General features: G+C 37.7%; 1 protein-coding gene and 1 non-coding gene across 2 annotated transcripts; one reads left to right on the forward strand and one right to left on the reverse strand.

Moving 5' to 3' along the window:
* Positions 1 to 3,399: 3,399 nt before the first annotated feature.
* On the reverse strand, positions 3,400 to 20,005 carry acaa2 (acetyl-CoA acyltransferase 2). The gene is made up of 10 exons (XM_006627174.3): positions 19,879 to 20,005; positions 16,803 to 16,969; positions 14,290 to 14,418; positions 13,407 to 13,523; positions 12,499 to 12,646; positions 11,388 to 11,563; positions 10,900 to 11,029; positions 9,723 to 9,793; positions 8,613 to 8,767; positions 3,400 to 3,973 (listed from the first exon to the last, which is right to left on the reverse strand). The coding sequence occupies exons 1-10, from the start codon at positions 19,892 to 19,894 to the stop codon at positions 3,889 to 3,891; spliced, it is 1,194 nt and encodes a 397-aa protein (XP_006627237.1). The 5' UTR covers positions 19,895 to 20,005; the 3' UTR covers positions 3,400 to 3,888.
* Positions 20,006 to 20,707: 702 nt separating this feature from the next.
* Positions 20,708 to 20,781, forward strand: LOC138237907 (small Cajal body-specific RNA 18). Its single transcript, XR_011189227.1, has one exon. It is a non-coding gene; the product is annotated as a small Cajal body-specific RNA 18 (non-coding RNA).
* Positions 20,782 to 21,333: the final 552 nt, after the last annotated feature.

A 21,333-nucleotide genomic window follows, 5' to 3' on the forward strand; every position in this document is an offset into this window, starting at 1 on the left:
CCAATATAAACTTTGCTGCAGAGAATTAAAATCAGGTTTTGGCAGTTTATCTTCCTTTAAGTTTAGAACGCCTGAAATGTTCAAGTTAGGGTTGGGTTTTAATGTGCACTGCACATACTGTACAAGATTCACCTTACAAAGCATTCTTTAACTTCCATGTGAGAATCCATAGTGGGCTTAGCCATAGAGAGCTTCTCCTGCCAGCCAGTGAATGCCATGCGTTATACTTCGATCTGGGCGCCTCTTTGTGTTTCTTTGAGAGAGCTACAAGTTTGCAGCACTGAGATTGCTTAGAAACAGAATTGAACTTCTGCCAGTTTCCACGGTTTCCCCATGAAAGATGTACAGTATTTTCCACAGTTTGTCAGTGGGCGCCTGCACAAAGATGTTTGCAGTCGTCTATAAAGGCGCTTCTGTGGCCAGGGCAAGTGCAGAAATTATGCTTCTGCTTTTCAGTTTACTTTGCAGATGAAGAGGAAAAATAAGAGGATGAAAAACAATATGTACAGTGAAAAGTGTTTGGGCCATGTATCATTTCAAGGGACATTGAACTCAGTTGCAGCAGAAGGCCTCCACTGTCTTTTATGGTGACAAGGGAGGCCTGGAATGTTGCTCTCAAAACCATGTGATAAACTAGCTGTTGTAAATGAATCCTCTAACCCTGAAAGTTTGAGTGGAGCCAGATCAGGTAAACCAACGTGTTTAAAATGCATTATTAAATAAAAAAACATTTAAATTAAGAAAAAACCAAGATAAATCCTGACTCCATTACATTTGTTTCACCCTATGTCTGTCTGTAGTTTTCATAGGAGAGGTTTAACTTAAAAGAAATATGTACTGTTAATGTGTGCAACACAGGCAGCAGAGCTCATTAGAGCTCACAGCGCTTCCCTAAAGCAATAGAGTGCTAAAGTTTGTCAGCATATCTCTATAATTTGGCTTAATATACACAGAATGCTGCTATATGCTGCAGCAAAACTGAGAGAGTAATTTGGCAGTTTTACTAATACAAAAAATGTCTGTTTGTTTACAGTATATGTCTCGACCCCCAACACACAGAATAACTACTGTTTTCCTAAATTCTTAATTTCTTTATGCATTATTAAGGAAAATTAAGTTTTTTAAGTTTGCTGTAATAAAAGACATACACAGTAAATATTCTTATATCTGATCCAATTTGCCATTCGAAGTGCCTGTGACGTAAGTACAGTAGTTAGTAATTCAGTTAGTAAAAGCATATTTAATTTTCTTGGGTGTGTTGCTAGCTGTCATTGCTGTAGAGCTTATCCATTAAACCTTCTGTCGACAGTTTATGACAGCAACATTCCTGTGAGATATTTCACAGCATATACATTTGGTTTCACACATTTTGGTATCTGATCTTGATTCTCATGAAAGTACAGGACAGATCATGAGATTTTGAGCCAATAGCATTGGTCTTTATTAAAATTGCATGCTTTTTGGCATGCGATAAAGTTGATAAGATTTGTTTGTCTTACTACTCTCATATTCATCGAGCTCTTCTACTACAGCTTTTCTCAGTTCTATGTCTTTGGGCTAAATTGAGCGATTTGATCAACTACACTTTTTTAAAGTTGTATATGGTTAGAAATGAGCTGTTTCATTTCTGAGGTCACTTCAAGTGTGACCTCAAAGGTGAAGCGATTGAGAATTAAGCAGATGGGCACATAACTCTAACAAGTGTTCCTAATACTTTGCATTTTTGTTAGTATCTGCTCACCATTATTTGTTAGCCTAATAAGAACTGTTTATACAGAGTACCATTTAAATGATTTACTCTTATCCTTCGGGTCAGGTTGTTTCTTATCCAAAAGCGTAGAAAGACGTAAAATGTATAAATAAGAAAATCATTAAATTAAGGGGTCTTAGGGTAATGTTATTCTACAATAAGATATGATAATACTTGTCTGATGTCTGATTTTATTTTTCTCCAAGCAGCTGTTTTACACACGCAGAGACTTATAAAACATACAAACAGTACATATACATTATAGTAGTTCAGGTGAGTAGCTGCGTCAGCATGCGTAGGCTGCAAAGGAACAAGTGATAAGCTTATTCCATGCTGAGAAGAAGAAAGAAAACACAACGTTTCAGCCGTAGAGCCTTCTTCAGGTGTCAGGTGTCATTATATATATAATGTATATATAATATACATTATATAATACATTATATATATAAATATAACATTACATAAAAGACATCAACTCATACAAAGTCATTAACTTTGCAACACTCAACACTTCTACAGGAATCCACACAGGTTACTGGAACCTGTAAGTTTACATTTCTACCATCACCCAAAATGTGCTTCTAGCAACATACACATTTGTCCTTAGAATATGGAATAGGTGACATTTTGTAAAGCGAACAGCTTCAAATAAAATGCACTATTGAAAAAATAGTGCCACCTACTGGAAATCTTTTTGGATTCTAGTGAATTGTATATTTCCTGGCACAATTCTTTTAAAATTAATTAAAGCAATTAAAATTACCAGTTAGAAAAAATTGACTTGGACACTATACTACTCAATGTTGTAATACAATAAAATTCATTTTTTTTTGTCAAAACTGCCATTTCCCATATTATAAGCTTTGAACATGAGAGTTTTAGTCCTGCCAGATTAAATGTATTATTCCAGGCCAAGGAATGATTGCTTTTGCAGTATTAAGGTGGTTCATATTTTCAAGTACATAATATTATGTAAATACTAAGCAGGCACATTATTTCTGAATCTGAATATTTCTAAAATAAAATATAGAAAGAAATGATAATACATATTGTGTTCTGCTTCAATGAGCCATTTAGCCTCTTGCTCCATGTAATATGAACACCATTCACCTCTAACAGTGTTATTCAAGTAATGCATTGAAATTGCAAATGCATTAATCAACCTATATCGTATGATGAAATTGAGGAAAGGAAATAAAGAAGCCTTTGGCTATTCATTATTGAGTCCCATACGTATGATTTGTCAGGTCAGGTTGGTGTGGTGCCATTTGCTGGGATTCTCCAGGCAGCAATGCACATTTTGCTCAGCAACACCAGTGCTTTAAGTTGTTGAATTGCTCCATCTGTATGCCATCAGCTGGGTCTAGCTGGGGCTGTGGGGTTGCAAAGTGGATCAGAGACAGGTGGCCACACAAGCATGCGTTTAGGAGGACATCTGTTAGCAACTCCCATGCAAGTGCATGAATTGCTGCAATGAGCTGATCTGCGGATTCCAAATCCAAGGGGATAAAACAGAGAGGAATAACAGGCTCTTCCACATTTCTAAAAACTGGTGATGGTTATTGCCATGATAAAAATAAATACAAATAAAAGTTTTATTTTAAAATCATTACATGGTTACCTCAGCAACATAAATGATAAGGCCACAGTTAGGCTTCTCATTCAAACTTTATTTAAATATGATCCATAGACTCTTATAGGCATCAACATTAAATCTTCACGGCTTTTTCACTTCATGCAGGAATTATTACCATGTATTTCCCTGTTACAAAGTAAATATGCCAAGCAAATACAGATAACAGAACAGCTGAGTGTCAGCTACATAGTAAGAGAACAGTTGCTACTGTAATGCTTTCACTACACCTGAAAGCATGAATATTTTATCATATTTGTAAAGTAAATAATTTGTTTTCATATTAATAGCCCTTTTTTAGTAGAAGACCTCTATTATTATTTTGTAGCATCAATTGCATTCAATTGTCAAACAAAAACAAAACTGGTACTAGGAAGTTGTGGTAGTGAAGTCATTAAACCTCATTTCATTTTCTGTTTTCTGTAAACATAAGCACCTGGACTTTATTTTAAAAATTGCCATTCTGAATGAGAAAGCAGTGATGATAGTCCATCCTATTGTTTCCTCATTGAGTATTCTCAATGATTACAGCAATTCCTTGACCTCCGCCAATACAGGCAGACCCCACTCCGTATTTTCCTCCACGTCGCCTGGGAAAACAATGTAAAATAAATTTAACAAGTTTAGACACGTTTAAGACAAGTTTAAACTAAGTTTCAAAGACATCTACATAACTGTATGAAAATGAATTAAATTAGAACTTTTAAACTAACTAGCTTTTAAGACTGCATGCATTAGAACATAATGCATCCTGTAAATCCTGTAAAGCGCTTTGAGAAGCCACCTTTAAAGGCGCTATATAAAATAAAGTTTATTATTATTATTATTATTATTATTATAATATTTTTGTAAAATCAGTCTTGTCAGTTGAAACAACGCAGTAGTTAAATTCTACAGTGTGGTTTCTGAAAGACAAAGCTAGACACATAAGTGGAAGGAACAAAAACAAGCTAGACAAGTTAATGAAGTGAATGAACCTGTTTTCTTGAGGTTTAATCAGTCCCCAGGCTTGTCAAACACACCAAGCATAGCTTGGTATTTGCTATGAATCCAGTCTCATGGAAGAAATATTACTTTTATCATAAATTAATCTATCACACTACTTTAGTAATGGATATTGTTGATAAGAAAGGTAATTCTGGAGAAATGTTTTTTCATTTATCAAACACTCACCTGTAAGGAAATGGTGGCTTATGCGTTACCCCACACACTCTGACATCTTTTATGAATTAATATTACCAGTATTTATTAAAGAGGCAGCTGAAGAATACAGGGATATAGAATGGCTTTTTCTCTATTTTTTTCCCCCCATTTTTTTACACGAGTCCCGCTTCTTAAGCTTCCTCACCATGAGGCAACAGAAGTTACACGACACTCTCATTACACAATATATACATACAATATATTGCATAGTAACCGTCAGTTTCACCGTGTCATATTGGGACATACTGTACATAAGGTGTGAGAGAAGCAGAAAAAAGTGTGTGAATCCAAGAACAAGTTGCTACTGCCTTAAGAACAAAGGCCCATAGATATGGAAGGGAAACATGTTATTTTTGTGTGCACTCCCTTCTTAGGTAATATTTGCTAGTCAGCTAGAGGTGTCACAGAAACACAAACCTGAGGACACAAGTGGAAACAATGTAGAAAGGCATTTAATAGCACCACTTCTTTACCCAGAGGGTTGTGGGAGTATAGAAAAAGAACCCCTGCTGTGCTGTTGAAACCCTGACTTCTTTCAAGAAACGGCTGGATGAGGTCCTAATTAGGTAGTAACCAAACAGCCTAGGTGGGCCTCATCTTGTTTGTACTGTAGCTTTCTTATAAACAATAACAGTTATTAAGGTGGCGTGATAGCTTATTTCAAAGCAATTCCATGGAAGTTTATGTATTTTGCAGGAAACAAATACTCCTAGATGGGGTGATATTCTAGGAACGTGAGGATGTTAAAGGGCTTTTGAGCTTCTTTCAACTTTCTATTCAATACTGTATATACACCAAGACAACAGTATGCTACAGAGCAAACCAAAAAAATCCTGTTTAATCTGTATCTAATGTTTTAAGCTAAACAGAATAAAAGTATTTGAAAAAAAATACATTACACTTACATTAATACTATTTTATTAGCTTTTTAGCAGGTGCACTGTGCTAACTACAATACTTTGTTACTTGAGCTAGCTAGCATATACAGTATATACCGTATACATTATAGCATATACGTGTTGATTGAGAGACATTAGGATGTGAGGAATAGCAAATTATCATCGGCCAATCAATCGTCCAAATGAATCAGCCCTAGAGAAGACAGCACTATGGAAAAATGGCAAAAGAGTTGGCATTCGTTAAGAGTCATTTAAATTTGGACCTAATTCAGTGTGCAGTATTCTGCTTACACACTGCTGGCTTTCTCCATATATGTGTGTTGTTGATTTCCATAAGCAAGAATTCTTATGTAGCCTATGTGATCTGCCTGCTGGAACTTCAAAGACAAGTAGTTTGTAATTAGTCTTGTATAATTACTGCTTTTTATGTGCATTTTTTTTCCACTTACACACATATTCTTTTATGATCGAACTCTTTTTATCTTTAATGTAGCGTGCCACATTTCCCGGAGTGCATTGCTGTTATTTCAGTAAATTCAAGCAAAGCACAATAGGTTGTGTAGTGTTTCATAACCCATCTGCTATAGTTATTATAGTGACAGCTTACACAATACAAAGGTCTGCCTGTATCCCCAAAAGAAAAGTGCTGAAAGGTCCCAGAATTTGGATTTCAATAATAAAAAATATGTATTTTCATTTGGATTAACTGTTTAAAGCACTCTCTTGCAACATTTCCAGCCTTTTGTTTTTCTTTATATATTAGTGTGCTTGTTTTTAAACAAGCAGACAGGTGGTCTTTGGTTTTAAAGGCATTTCAAGTAAATCTAAGTTGTCTGATCCAGAAGGCTGGATAGGTTTCCAGCTGGCTCGGGAAATATTTCCATGACATCACCCTGTGTTTCAGGCTGACCATGTCTGCTGTGTACAGGACCGCTGTGATCTGCACCAGCCGCGGCTGTTGGTGACATTAAAAGTGTGCAGGACAAAAGAAGTGCATCTCACAACACATATCAGTGCCAAAGATATTGTCTTTGGTGCCGTTGCGTTCTCAGTATTTATGTGCAAAGAAACAGCAGGGATAAAAAGGAACAAAGCAGTTTATGATCTGATCAGACCACCTAGTAATGTGCTTTGATTTAAATTTTAATTGACAGGAACTGAATGGGAACTGTGCTAATCCAATATATATGGACATACCAAACTTTGTTTCATTGAGTGCCACAACTTTATTTAATCAAACATAAAATATATTTCAATTTTCTGCACTGTTATAAAATATCTTTACCACAGTTATTAACAGAGTAAGGGATATTTCCTGTTTTTCAGCTCCATATGCTTTTAAACCATGTCTACTAATCACAACTGAAAGGCTGAGCACATGTTTGTTAAACAAATTGTAAATAAAACAGGGAACAGAACCCAGTCCTGGTTCCAGTGAGTGGTTTCTGTGCCCTGGCTTTTCAAAGGTGACCATGTGAGGTGGAGAAAGAAACCCTACAGGTAGGTTATCTAAATATTAATAAACACATATAGAATTCCAGTTTCTTCTGTGTTTGCACAATGTACTATTAGGTCACTTCACCCAGTTAAAATAAATATGCAGGTGAACACACAAGTCCTGTTATACAGGACAATAGCATTTAATATGAGTTAGGTACAACATAAGATATATTTCACAGATAATAATATTATATTATTATAATAAACTCTATACAGTACAATGTGAACCTATGTCCATAAACATACAAATGATTTAAGGCACAAACAATTAAGGTTTATATTGGAAATGAAATGAAGTTTAATTTTATTAAAGTTATTTGCCCCCATTTAAGATCAGAATATGAAATCAGTTTATATGTAACATACTTTCAGGTGCAACAAAACAGGGAAGCCCAAATGTTCAGATGGTCTCAAGGAAAATAGTCAGTGCATAGTACACTCAGTGCGACCCCCTCCACATAATGTGCTGCTACCTTTGTGCGAGGCAGTAAAAGAGCCTGACCAGGACTTTGCACACATTCCACAAGGTTTTGAGTTATTTACAGCCCAATCCCACCCCTTTCTTAAATACCAGTGTTTTCAGTGGAGGATGTGATGAGTGTAATACCAAGTTGAAACACCGGGTAATACCATGTTGAAGTGTATTTCTGCCTTTATCCAGAGCAGCTTACATGTGTACTCATTTACACAATAGGGTATTGTACTGGAGCAACCTCAGCAAACCATCATTGTTGTACAACAATAATGCCGTAACCAGTTACAAGTCCAGATCCCCGAACACTACTCCTCACTGCTGCATATTCTACCAGATCTACTGGTTTTCAATAGGACTGAGATTTGGGGATTGTTCAGGCCAAGGATGGTGATGGAAGTCAATCTCATTCTACTTAATCCAGCCACGCACTGCTTGCCAGTAAGTGAGCCTATCAATTCAACAGGGAGTTCCTCATGTTTTAGTCCTCTGTCCACCACCAGAAAGACACTTATCTTGGTGAGGCTGCGACAACCTGAAGCCTGTCCTGGAAGCAAAGGATCTGAGGCAGTACTGAAAACAAACAGCTGCTATTCCCCTGGATGAGAAGCCAATCAAAAGAGTCATGCAAAAGGCACAATCAAGTTTAGTATGTGTGTCTTTGCACAGATTTGAAAGTCTGCAGGAAGGTGTGTCTAATAAGAATGAAAGGCTATTGATAGGTATCTGAAAGTTTCCAGGAATACCAGAGAAACCTTCTACATAAACACAACCGTCAAAGCCCTCTGACTTCCCCTTTAGCTTGATGCATAAGCACATGAGACAGAAGAAAAAAAATACTGCTGCACTCTTGACTGAGAGATGATGAGAAAAGCTGGAAAACACTCCGTGCTTGGGTCACAATGCAGTTTGTGAACAAGAAATCTTTAGAAAATATTCAAATTTAAGTGTGACGTAAGCAAACTGAATTTAAATAGAAAATGAAAGTAAATTTCATACACCTATGATTTACTTATGAACTTTTTTTTTCATCTATCCATACCTTCTCCATTTATCCAAACCTTATCCACACTTTCTTTCAAAGGTCACAAAATTAGGGTGAAAAACTGTACAGTATTAGAAGTGAGCAAATTCAAAGGGAGCCATTTCGGTTACCTGAGCTCATGAACAAGGTGAGATGTGATCCTTGTACCAGATGCGCCCAGTGGGTGACCGAGGGCTATGGCACCCCCATTCACATTTGACTTCTCGGGGTCTAATCCAAGCACCTTGGCCACAGAAAGGTATTGTGGAGCAAAGGCTTCGTTCACCTGAGGGTGACAGGATGTGCAAGTCATATGAGGAAGAGGAACAAAATGCTCAATAAAATGATCACTGTGATCTACTGTAGTTGCTCAAATTTCAAGCAAGAGTCATAGACAGCATATCGGTCATGTCGCTAGACCACCGTCACTAGGATTCCTCATGTGACAATACTTGATTGACAGAATTACCAGGGTAGGGTTGGGCACTATAAAGGCCAGGGTCCTCCTGCTTCTCACCTGGTGTCTTGCAGTGACATGATCATGTGATATGCCACTCTTCCAATCAGCACTAACTCTCCCGCCAGGCACTGTGGACTAGGGCATCAATGGAAGAATGGCTTTGACAGGAGGATGTGTCAGAAGAGGCTGTCTACAGCTCCCAGTTCTCAGGTGTTTAAAGGCAAGTCACAAAGTCAGTATGCTGTATTGCCACCATTACAGATACACTGTTGTATTGTAATGATGATCACAATGTGACATTAAATGTGCACTAGATGACATCTGAAGGTGAGTATTGATGTGCTGGAGCTGATCCATCGCTTGTGGCAGCATCAAGTCAATGTTCTGACCGAACACGCACATGTGCGCTAAAGGTAGGTCTTCATCATGTGAAGGGGAAAAATGTATGTAAAAGCATGCAGGTTCTAACCATTATCATGGTTTTATATAAGAATAGATTAAACAGTAAATAAAGACAGAGAAAAACATTTGTAAAAACAAAGATGTTCACTTTGAAAAATCATCCATTCAAACTCATCTACATCTTATTTATTCCACCGTAATGGTCCTGTCCGCTCATGAATGCTGAGAAGAAGCATAATTACAGCTTTCTGAACACCTGGTTCTTGTGGCTACAAATATTTGCTGTTCTTAAAGAGAACTACCAGAGCTAGAGGGTAGTCTACAACATGTGGGAAACTATATAGGAATCCATACTCAAGGTTTGACCAAATAAACTCACCTCTACCAAATCCATGTCTTTCAAAGATAGTCCTGCTTTTTTAAGTGCTTCAGTAATGGCAGGCACAGGACCTAAGAGAAAAGAAAAAAAAAGGATCCATCACCTCAGAAAATATTGTATATACAATAGAATTTGTGGGAAATTAAGATAAAAATGGATACATATTGACAGTAACACAGTTTAAATTAATATTTATTGTGCAAAAATAAAATGTTACCCAATACATTATTATACAGTACATACATGTGAAAATCCATATAATTGTACAGCAGCCCATCAGAAAGTGCCACATGGCCTCATGGCTAAAACAAAGATAGTGATACCAATGCAGAGTTTTAAATATACAGAGAACACTAGATCTGAGGAAGGAAATCTCAAATGACAATACATCAATGTTTTACCTAGAGAGATCTACTTCTGTTGAGAAACTGTAGGCTATCTTCACGTTTCACCTACTTCTGTAAGCCTGAAGAGGGTTTGTGAAAAATTGTTCTACGGATGACAATGTCTAATAAGTGATGACCGAGTAGTGATCTTGAGAGTAATCTTGCTGCAAGTGTCAGAGTTGAAGAACAGCATCAAAAGAAGTGGGGAATCCCGAATGGAAGATGAGGTACTTAACCTTTTGGCTCTGTTCCAGTATGTTAATAATGCTGTAGTTTGTGCTCACTTGGAGACAAGAGATTAATGTTGAGTCACGAAGGGAAAATGGGACTGATACTGCAGAGATGATGTTCATCCAAGAACTGCTCTAGGCTGACTTTGTCATCTGGATATCCAAACGCAGACTTGCAAAGCCAGTTTTTTTTTAATTCAAATATGGCATACATTCAAGAGAAAGTTAAGGCCAACATGAAGAAACGCAGCATCAATGCCATAATCTCATCACTTTACAACACCATACAACTGAAGAGCAGGAATGGTAGAAAGAACATATCATGAACCAGATCAACTACCCAGGACAGCCCCATCTGCTTGGGATCATGTGACCAACTGCAAGAGTCTTTCTATTCCAGACTGGATACTAAAACCACCTTCAGACCCACAGATAAGATAAATCATGGAAGACAAACACCCTCCAATGTATAAATACCACATGAGAGATTTTCCACTCTTGAGATTATGCTTTGCACATTTAATCATAGCAAAATCCCATTCTAAGGGAAACAGAACTTACCGATACCCATTATGTTGGGATCACAGCCAGATACATGATAAGCTACAAGCCTCGCCAAAGGTGTAAGCTTGTGCTGTTTCAGTGCCTCCTCACTGGCTATCACCACTGCAGCAGCACCATCAGACACACCCTGTTACCACAAAGAAAAAGGTTAGATATTATAGTACAAAGCTCAGGGTGCTAGTGTGGCATACAGGGATAAATGTATAGGGATAAATCAAACGCTCTTCCAAGAAGTATATTCTTCTTGGGAACCTGGACTTTTGTTACGCACAATGAGAACCGTTAAATAACTTCAGTTAATGCAAAACAAACCTTTTGTACACTGCTGCACAGGGTTAGAGAAAGTAGCACATCATCGTCACAGTGTTTTCCAGACAGACAGGCATGTGTTGACATGTACATGAGTTAATTAGCGCTGTACATAAGTCAAAGTGAAAATAAGAAAGAGCTAATTTAAATGCTTATGCAGATGTACTGATACGTACTGATGCATTTGCGGCAGTGACAGTTCCTCCCTTCTTGAAGACAGTTGGCAATTTGGCCATTTGTTCCAGCGTTGTCTGAGGCCTGGGATGCTCATCCTGATTTATTGGCTGTTTTCCTTTCTTTGTTTTCACCTCAATGGGAGTCATTTCAGCACTGAAGTGGCCTGCATCTTGGGCTGTCCAGTGCCATAAAAAACAATATGTCATTAGAGGATAGTTAACCAAGAAAACTACATGGGAAATTTGGTGCAAAACAACAAGCATCCTAACCATACCAAGCTACATTTCAGAATGGTTTATGATAATTGTATCTGCCCAAATTTCCATAATGCCATGCAAACAGTTTAAAAAATCCTCCCACTTAGTGTAGTCTCCAGAACATAACAGACATTCTCCTCTAGTGTAGTAGTTTTCAGTCTTGGTCCTGGAACTCTCTTGTGTGCTTTGGTTCTTAAAGGGTTTATTTTGTATTTTAGAGCAAGAAAAAATCAGTTTTTCTTTGGTTTATTTCTTTTGTTTAGTTAAGGTTATACATTTAACTATAAACTTGGAAAAGAAAGCAGACTGTTCAGTTACTATGTATTTTAAAGATCTTTAATATGGGAAAAAAATGTTCTGGCATAAAAATCCATAAACTAAATTCTCAGTTTCAAAACAAAACAAAACAATTCCTCGATATGTTGACTGAAATCTTGGGGTACTGGAATTATTGGTTGACCACACCTTGAGCCAAGAAGGTGGCTTCCTCATGGAGTCCAGTCCTACACCATATAATGTGTGGACTTTGTAGTGCCCCCAGTTTCACACACAGCTTTACCAAACTGTGCACAATATTATTAATCTTGAAACGCATTAAGTGTGTTTATGCTCCTTTAAATGCTCCTGTTTATGCTAAAGGGAAGGATAGGATTGTCAGTGGTAACAAAATGTTATGACTAAAAATACAGATGAACGTGATGCGGTCTTTGGTATTTAATTTTGTTTAGTTTTGATAATCTCTAAAAACCATGCTGCGTAGACTATACAGGTACTTAATGGATGTATTTATCTTCAGTTATGATCCATTGCACACGTAAAGGCATCATGACCAAAGAAGTGACTACACACTCACCAGCTTTCCATCGCTGCTGCGTCTGGTGCGCATATCTGTCACAGTCCTCTCTGGTGATTTCATACTTTTCGGCAAGATTCTCTGCAGTTATTCCCATTGGGGTTTTGATGTGCAGATCTGTCAGGCCTGCCCACAGAGTATCTTCCATCTGACAAAAGACAACTTTCAATCACAGCACTGTTTTCGCATTAGGGCAAACAACACCCATCCATTCAATTTTTGAACTGCTTCATCCAAAACAGGGTCGCAGGGGATCCAGAGCCTATCCTGGCAAGCATCGGGTGCAAGGCAGGATACGGCCTGGACAGGACACCAGTCCGTCACAGGGCAGACACACACACACTGATACTCTCACATCAGGGCCAGTTTTACCAGAAACTAATTAAACTATCAGTATCAGAGTGCATGGAGAAATTGGAGAACCCAGAGAAAACCCACCCACCACGAACATGGGAAGAACATAAAAACGCCATGCAGATAGCAACCCAGGTAAAGTTAAAACACAATCTTGGACATATTTTTATTTCCCTTAAGGCATTAAAATGTGATAATTCTAATTTCCTAATAGTTGGACGGACATTAAAAGAGTTAAGCATACATTTTATTGATGATATCGGAATGCCTGCAAATAAAAAGCTATGTGATTGAGTGTTTAAAGAAGAGGAGCTGGAGTTTCCCAGTTCAATTATCCATCCTAAATGACTCCTTGGGACTCCTTGATGTAGTAAAGTGCCTCTATAGTATGTTACTTTGCAGCAACGGCTCTTGCTCATTTTAACATTAGCAGGTATTAAAAATTTTAACAGGAAACAAAGCACTTTATACAATACTAATGAAATGTCAGATTACAAAAAGCATGTTATTGAGTATTTAATAAATATTTAAAGGCATATTCTGTATTTTCTTACCTTGAGATCCACCCCAAACTTTGTTCCAAACCTGATGTTGCGCACTGCATAAGGAGCCTGGCTCATGCTCTCTGATCCAGCACACAGAACCACTTCAGATTCCTTCAGGCATATTTCCTGAAAAAAAATAAGGATCCTTGAACAATCAGGAGACTTATGTTTAAAATCTATAAAGCCAAGATGGGCAATGAAATTGTTTTGGCCTGCAAGACCCACTGGTTCATTCTATATACATTATGTCTTTTTTTTCTTTTAAAATTGATTAACAAGTGGTCAAATGACCTATAGTTTTTAATCACTGGCTAATTGAAATGTACCCAAGTAACCTGCACTACCTTGGCCCCGGAGATTCCTATCCCTGCAGTAAAGCATAAAGAGCTATTTTTTAATGAGCCAATAGGATACGCTTCATAGTAGTCAAACTAATGAATGCTGTTACTCTGTAAAACACTCAGAGAGCCAATGTTTGTATGGAATGTTCAGAATGACACTTTCAGAGATGCTTCTAATAGACACAATACATAATGTTCCACCGATTTCTGACGAGTAACCTTTTGAAATAGGGGTGCTATTCACTTTTTATTAAACGACTAAACCCAATGTGGCATTGCTGATTGATCTAACAGTTCTCTTAACACAGAAGAATACAAAAACAACAAACAACAAAACAATTGTGCTTACAATCACAGAACAGAAAGCCTACTTCATGACATGAAACCACATCTTGTAACATTGATTTAGTCTCAAACAAAGGAGCTGCTAAGCTGTTTTGAAATGGTTGATGTACTATAAACCTTAACATTTCTTGCCAGCTTCTGTATCTACACAAAAGCACAGCAAAATAGAAATCCATTGGCATTTTACGTTCAGAAACCCCTATTACCTGTGCTCCATTAACAATTGACTGGAAGCCAGAACCACAAAGCCGGTTGACTGTGAGAGCGGGGACAGGAATTGGCACACCGACACGAAGGCCCACATGCCTGGCTATGTAGGCCGCATCAGAGGAACTCTGAGAGAAAAACAAAGGGAGAAAAAATGAAAATAATACTCCTTTAACATAAAAGGAGAACCGACCGCCATCTTTAGGTCCCAAAGGTTCACTTATAATTTCCTCTAGTGCCTAGCATGTTGCACAGAGAACAATACATGTCTATTACATACAGGCAGGTGTAATATACAGCTTTTATTAAATAATGAATCCATTTCATTCCAGTGTACTACATTCACTGGGGAATTAATGTATTTCCCTGAAGACTTTTATTTCTGAATTATACAAAGTAGCAATATCCTATTCTAGTCCTGGCCAGTCGCCGGGTATTGTCCCCAGGTCTTGTTAAAAGAAACACACCTAAAATGCTGTGAAAACTTTTAAACAGATTCAGTTAAATCTGTAACCAGATCGTTTAGCTTACTAAGAGATGCGGGTAGAGCAACCTGCCACTGGAGGTCGCTATAAGGCTCCTACTCTTGTGGAGATTACCTAATTTTTGTATGACTGGTGAAGGGTGAGTATTCCAAATTCTCACATTGGTGCAATAAAGCTGTGTTTGGTATTTAAAGGAAATTTGGGGTACTGTGGGTAAAGTTTGATAATAAATGCTGTGTGGGAAAAAGTATATGAAAGTATTTCCTGAACTTTGAGAGGTGGGGCTAGGATTTTTTTAAATAGTTTCTTAGTTTTTTTCAAATGTGCTTGTCATTTACCAGTGTGGTCTAATATTAGATTGTACACTTTTATGGTTATGGTTCATGGAAGGTGCAAGTAATATCCTAAATGCTGTAGTTAATCAGTACATACTACATAATTATTTCATCAAGCTTTTGATGTCTGCATCAAAACAAAAGCTGTTACTTCACAAATCCAGTATAAATAGACTTAATAGGTGCCAATAAACTATTTTGCAGGCAAAAATGAACATACTGATAACCCAAGTAGGTTGCTGTGTCAGCATGTGTAGGCTGCAAAGGAACAGGTAAAGGTTTATACCATATTGGAAAAGAGATCTTTTTTCCTTACATGGTGGTAATTCTCCAACATTAGTTTGAAGGGATAGACTACTGTCTCCTAACTGCTGATCTGTGATGAAACGCTTATGATTGGTACTTTTTTAATGTGTTCTGCAAATTGACTTAGTATGTGTATGATAAAAAAAAACACTTTTGCTCTAGGAGCCAGAAACATTTTTTAATTCTGCATGTTGGATACTTTAGATCCAATTTAAGCCTAGTTTTTATCCATGTCTGCTTCCTTTTGATCTTGTAAATTATCTAAAGAACTATCTTTAGATTATTCTATTTCCTGGTGTTGTGAAATGACCAGATGTAAAATGGATTGAAAATTAAAGTACTCTACATACAAATGTGCATCTATCCTCCCAGAAACCTCATGAAACATATAGAAAATCTCATGAGGTTAGCCTGTTAAAAAAAATGGATGAAGGCAATGAAACCCTTTCGTGTTGATAGTACCATGATCCAGAACAAGCAAAAGCGCTTATTTCACGGTTGTGCAATACATCTTAAACCCTTGACGTTCTTTAAATTCTTGACCCGGTTTAGAATTTAGATTTTATTATGCAGAAATGTGTATCGACTTATCTTGTTCAGATGCAAACACAGCAGAAGTATCAATATTGTTTTAAACCCTAGAATAATCTTATTAGAAATTATTGGAAAGAATCATCATTGATGAGTGCAATTCAAACCACAATGAAAGTAAGAGGTACATTGTAACTTCTAAAACATCCAATTTACATTGCAAAAGAGACAAAATTACCAGGTACTGTATGTGCAGCTGCTCCATATTCTGTGATTCAGAACAGGGTAACAACACTTGTGGTGATGAGAAGCACCCTTATTAAGTTGTAAACAAGCTGTCTTACTCTTTTAATCCAACAGAAATAGTTTTGAAACAATTTTACCGATAAATAAGACTTGTTAACTCTGCATGCAGATCACATTGGAACAGTTCTGTTGTGAAATGTCTGCTGCACATCCTGTACTTATTCACTTGTATATTGTAATGTGGTGACTAGTGAGCAGGAAGGGCTGCATAATGTTAGATTTTGTGGGAACTCTCACTCTCACGTGGTGAGGCTGGGTTTGTGACAATGTGGCAACTTACTTTCACAACGTTCATGATTTTGTGCTTAATTTGAAATTTTACTATACCATTAATGAATGGATTTTCTTACTGAGGTTTCATTACTGGTCTGAGATATTGGTACTACAGTTCCCCCTTCAGTAACTAAATAAACTCAACAGGGTGATGTCCAGGATTGCAAACTAATTTCCATCTCAGCACAGTTTGGATATACTCCCCATAACCCCCCCCACACCTATTGTGCATTCCTTGATACCTGACCTGTAGGAGCTGGCTTGGACAGGTCTTACCTGCATGACGTTACCCACAATGACGCTGTTAACAATCTCCGGTGCCACGTTCCCTGCAGCCAGCGCCGCCCTCGCCGCGTGCTCTGCCAGGTCGGTGGCGCTGTGGTCCTTCAGGAGCCCCCCGTACGTGCCAAAGGGCGTGCGCTTGGCAGACACGATAAACACACCTGAGAAAGACACAGTCCTGTCAGACATGCCAACCCCCATTATGGCTGAAACCCCCCCCAAAAGCCACCAAGGTGGTGTCATGTTTATTGTTAAAAGAACAAGGTGCACTCATTCTGTTCTAACGCTAAGGCACAACACTTATCCTTCTTTCTTCCTTATTCAGGCATTTCTAATTTCTTGTAGGACTAGAAACAAAATTACTTAACATCCAAAATGTCTTTTGTTTGATTCATTTTTAAAGGCCAAACTACCTACTCAAACATGTCAGTGGGAGTTGAGCGTAGGGGCAGAATTGAATATTAGTATTGAAATTGGGAGTTATTATTGTGATTATTGTAAATGCTTGGTTAATTTATTTTCCTTCTTCCTTTATGCACATCCTACAGTCTACGTGCTGTGTACGTCAACAGGATATTTGTTTTGGAGTCTGTGACTGTTTGCCTCCTGGGGAAGTATGCTGAGCTCCCCTAGGCCCTATTGATTTTGATGTCACTTCAACCCCTTCTGTTGTGCAGGAACGTGTTCTGCAAATAAGACGCATACTGTATGTGTGTTGTTTGATTAATTCCAAATGCTGTCTACATGTCTGTGTGAACCCGGTGCCCCAGATATCCAGTAATTGCACAATACTGAACAGAAGGTCTCACACAGTGCCTACACACCTGCAATCCTTAGAAGTTGACCCCATAAACGTATTTATAAAGACTTGCTCATGTTTTTCAAAAAAGACAAGAGAATGCCAAATAAAACAGCAGAAACCATTGCTGTATTGTGCATGTTTATTAGTCTAGTCATACAAAATCCCAGTTTTCTAGATTGTGAGCTTTCTATCATCTTTGGAAAAAGATGATACTGTCTGCAGAAGAAAATGTAACATTCTATTTTCCATTACCGCTTTATCCAGTGCAGGGTTTATCCAGTGCACCTGGCAGACAATGGAAGAGAGGCAAGATGCTCTCTGGGTGGGACAGAAGTCTGTCACAGGGCACACACACATGCACGGCAACAATTTAGAGAAGCTGATGAACCTAGATTGCAAGTCTTAGCACTGTGGGAGCACCTTGAGAACACCTGTGGCCTAGGGATGAACAGGCAAACTCCACACTGAAAGCACCCCAGGCCAGAATCAAACCCAAGACTTAAGAGCTGTGAGGCATGCTACCACACCATCCATCCAAAATGAGTTAGTGAAGTAATTCAATGTTTAAATGTAATGTTTTAATGTTTCTTTATTAGCCCTATACAATTTCTTGCATTAGGAATTCATCTTTTCGCATTCCCCAGCTTTTCTCCAAGGAGACACAGACACACGGACAGGGAGAGAAGCTTGGGGTCAGAGCGCAGGGTCTGCCATTGTACGGCGCCCCTGGAGAAGTTGGGGTTAAGGGCCTTGCTCAGGGGCCCAACAGAGTAGGATTCCTCTGCCAGCCGCGGGATTTGAACCGGCAACTTTCCAGTCACAGACGCTGATCCTTAGCCACAGAGCCATTTAAAAGCTCTCTACCATTGAAGTTACAATACCTGATCATGTTCAGGTGGGTAGCTGCATCAGCATGCGTAGTCTGCAAAGCAACAAGTAATAGGTTTATTCCCTGCTGAAAAAAAGAAGAGAGAAAACTCAACATTTCAGCTGTGAAGTCTTCTTCAGGTGTTCTTTTTCACACACCTGAAGAAGGCTTCACAGCTGAAACATTGTGTTTTTTCTCTTCTCTTTTCAGCATGGAATACACCTTTCACTTGTTCCTTTGCATACCTGATCATTATCAAACTGATATTTTTGTGCAGCATTCAATATGTTTGAAACAGGGGGCAGCGGTTAGGACTTCTGGAGTCTTAACTGGAATGGTGGGAGTTAAAATCCCTTGTAGAGTCATTGCTATTGCACCCTTGAGTAAAGAACTTCACTCCAGTAAAATGCTATCTGAGTGCAGCTCCAATAAATGGGCACAAACAGAAGTCCAAATAGGTACAAATGTAAATGAAATGTAATCTGGATAGAAGCATCAGCTCAATAAAACCTAAAAGGGAATAAATCAATTTATTTGTATTGTAAATTAAGGCTTTCAACTACTTACAGTGCCTGTTGTATCAGTGGAATAGGTAAAGGTTTATTCTATGCTAAAATGAAAAGAGAGACAACAGTTTGGCTGTGGAACCTTCTTCAGGTGTGAAGGTGACACTTGAAGAAAGCTCCACAGCCAAAATGCTGTGTCTATTTTCTTTTCAGCATGGAAAAAACACTTACCTGTTCTTTTGCAGCCTATGCATGCTGACACAGCTCCCTACTCAAACTTTTCATTGTATTAATGTTCTAGAGACATCCCTTTTAAATCACTGGTATACAGTTAGTTTCACCTTCAATTTACACCACAATGGACCCATATTCCATTTAAATTATACTTCAATAATACTTCATGCCCTGTTCTGTTTAGAGAAGCATCACCTATGTTTTAATCAAAATGCCAGTTACCAAGAATGCAACATTGTAACAAACGTCTGAACATTTCTGGTTAGTGCTAATTATATAAAACATGCTTTGCAACCACTACGATACCAAAAAAGAGTGCCAAAACGTTATGATTTTCTGTTAGCATATTGATTAATCCATAACGTTCTCTAATTGTCGAGAATAATGCATCTGGTTTCTCCCACTTACATTTATTTTGACAGTAAGATTTTAACATCTTTAATGGCAGTTTTTCCTTAGTATTTTTTATTTGAAATGACAAGAGGTTGTCATTTAACAACACTTTAATGACGCTCTCATTACCACTGTAATAGTTTACAGTACTATATAACTTCTCAATTCGTGGAGTGGGCACGGTTCCAACTCCTATAAATATATATGATTTAAAAGTATTCTATAAATCTTACTGTTTTTCCTTCTACAAAGCATAAGTTTATTTACCTCTAATGAGAGCCATAATGCTTGTTTCCGCTCCAAACCTGGCGAAGGTCAGTGTAAATCTAAGCTTTATCACAGACCAGCTCTGCAAACTAAAACGCTACAACCCTGACCTTTTGCCTATTTTTTAAGAGTTAAATATTTCCTTATTGAGATTATAACATTCCACACGAAGGAGAGTCTGATCTCCGTCATAATCAAGACGTTTTTTACTAGCTTTCTCGCTGTCTCATCCCTTTCCAAACTATTAGATACAGATACAGAAAAATAAACGGTATTAATTTTTAATTATTCGGTTATATTTTACAGTATAATGCCTCGTACTGCTCAAGAACGCGTAGAAATAGGGTTTAAGTGATAATGGAAAGTGCTGGTGCAAACTCTGCTGTACATTTACTTCGTGTTGTGTCTGTTAGACTTCCTTAGCTGCTTCATGCGTGTCTATTGCTGGTGGGTTAGTATCCTCCCCAATGATCCTCAATTTTTTCCTTACCTGATCGGTCACTTTGAATATGTGTACCGAAATGATTAGAAAAAGATCTGGTGACGGGGAGATTCTTTGTAATTACTTGCAAAAATACTTAAGTAGCGCCATCTGAATACTGAATAGGCTAGTTGATTATAGATTACATTGCTCGTTATATTGGATGTCACGAAGATTCCTAAAAATTTAGTAATAAAGAGTTTAGTAAAAGACGTATACAACTATGTTTGCTGTTTAGGTAAAGTATTTTAAATTACAAAACTTGGTAGCTGTTAGTAAATTTTAATTTAACGGAAATATTATAACACATGATATACGTTATGTCCTTTATTTGCTATAAAATGTCTGTGGTCAGTGATGAAAGTCCACTGCGCAATCTGAGTGAAATGATGGAGATGTGCTGTTTGTCTCTTCTGAGGCCACAGAAAGTCAGAAATGTATTGACCTATACTATATGTGAGCAATGTTAGCTTTATTTTTGAGTCGAATACATTTCCCAAGTCACCTACAATACTGAACTATAAGCTACATAAAAATAATTTATTTAATAAATGTAGTAACATAGTTTGAAGGGGAAAAATTATTGTACTCAACTATAAGTGAACAGTTGTTCAAAAACATTTTTTGAAAACAACATGATTACATTATCATTTAACAATTCTAATGCATTATTGTATATGTCGTAAAAGTGTGTTTTCTATGGAGAGGGAGAGGTACGGAGGTCTTGGGGCCATCAATGAATTGAACTTTCACTTGGCACAATGGAGCCAAATTCACTTTGCCTGGCAAGCTGACTGTAGTTGTGAAAACAGGTGTTCAGAGTTCAGTGAATGGACTGAGCTGTAATGCTTTTACAGTAAGTCACCCGTGTTACACCTGATAAGGCTACTGAACGTGTTTATCATTTCCTCTGTCCTGCTTAATAAGTTGCTAATTAAAAAGGATCTTCACTGGTGTTTCTTTCAATCATGTGC

This window comes from Lepisosteus oculatus, chromosome 3, assembly GCF_040954835.1.
Source record: "Lepisosteus oculatus isolate fLepOcu1 chromosome 3, fLepOcu1.hap2, whole genome shotgun sequence".
In the NCBI taxonomy this organism is placed as follows: domain Eukaryota; kingdom Metazoa; phylum Chordata; class Actinopteri; order Semionotiformes; family Lepisosteidae; genus Lepisosteus; species Lepisosteus oculatus.

Bases quoted from the DNA above. Each gene is read 5' to 3' on its own strand.
- acaa2 (XM_006627174.3), bottom strand. The intron at 11,564-12,498 runs GTGAGTGTGTAG...GGCACTGGACAG, and splicing joins GCAGCAGCGATGGAAAGCTG to CCCAAGATGCAGGCCACTTC. The intron at 9,794-10,899 runs GTAAGTTCTGTT...CTTTTCTCTTAG, and splicing joins TCCCAACATAATGGGTATCG to GTCCTGTGCCTGCCATTACT.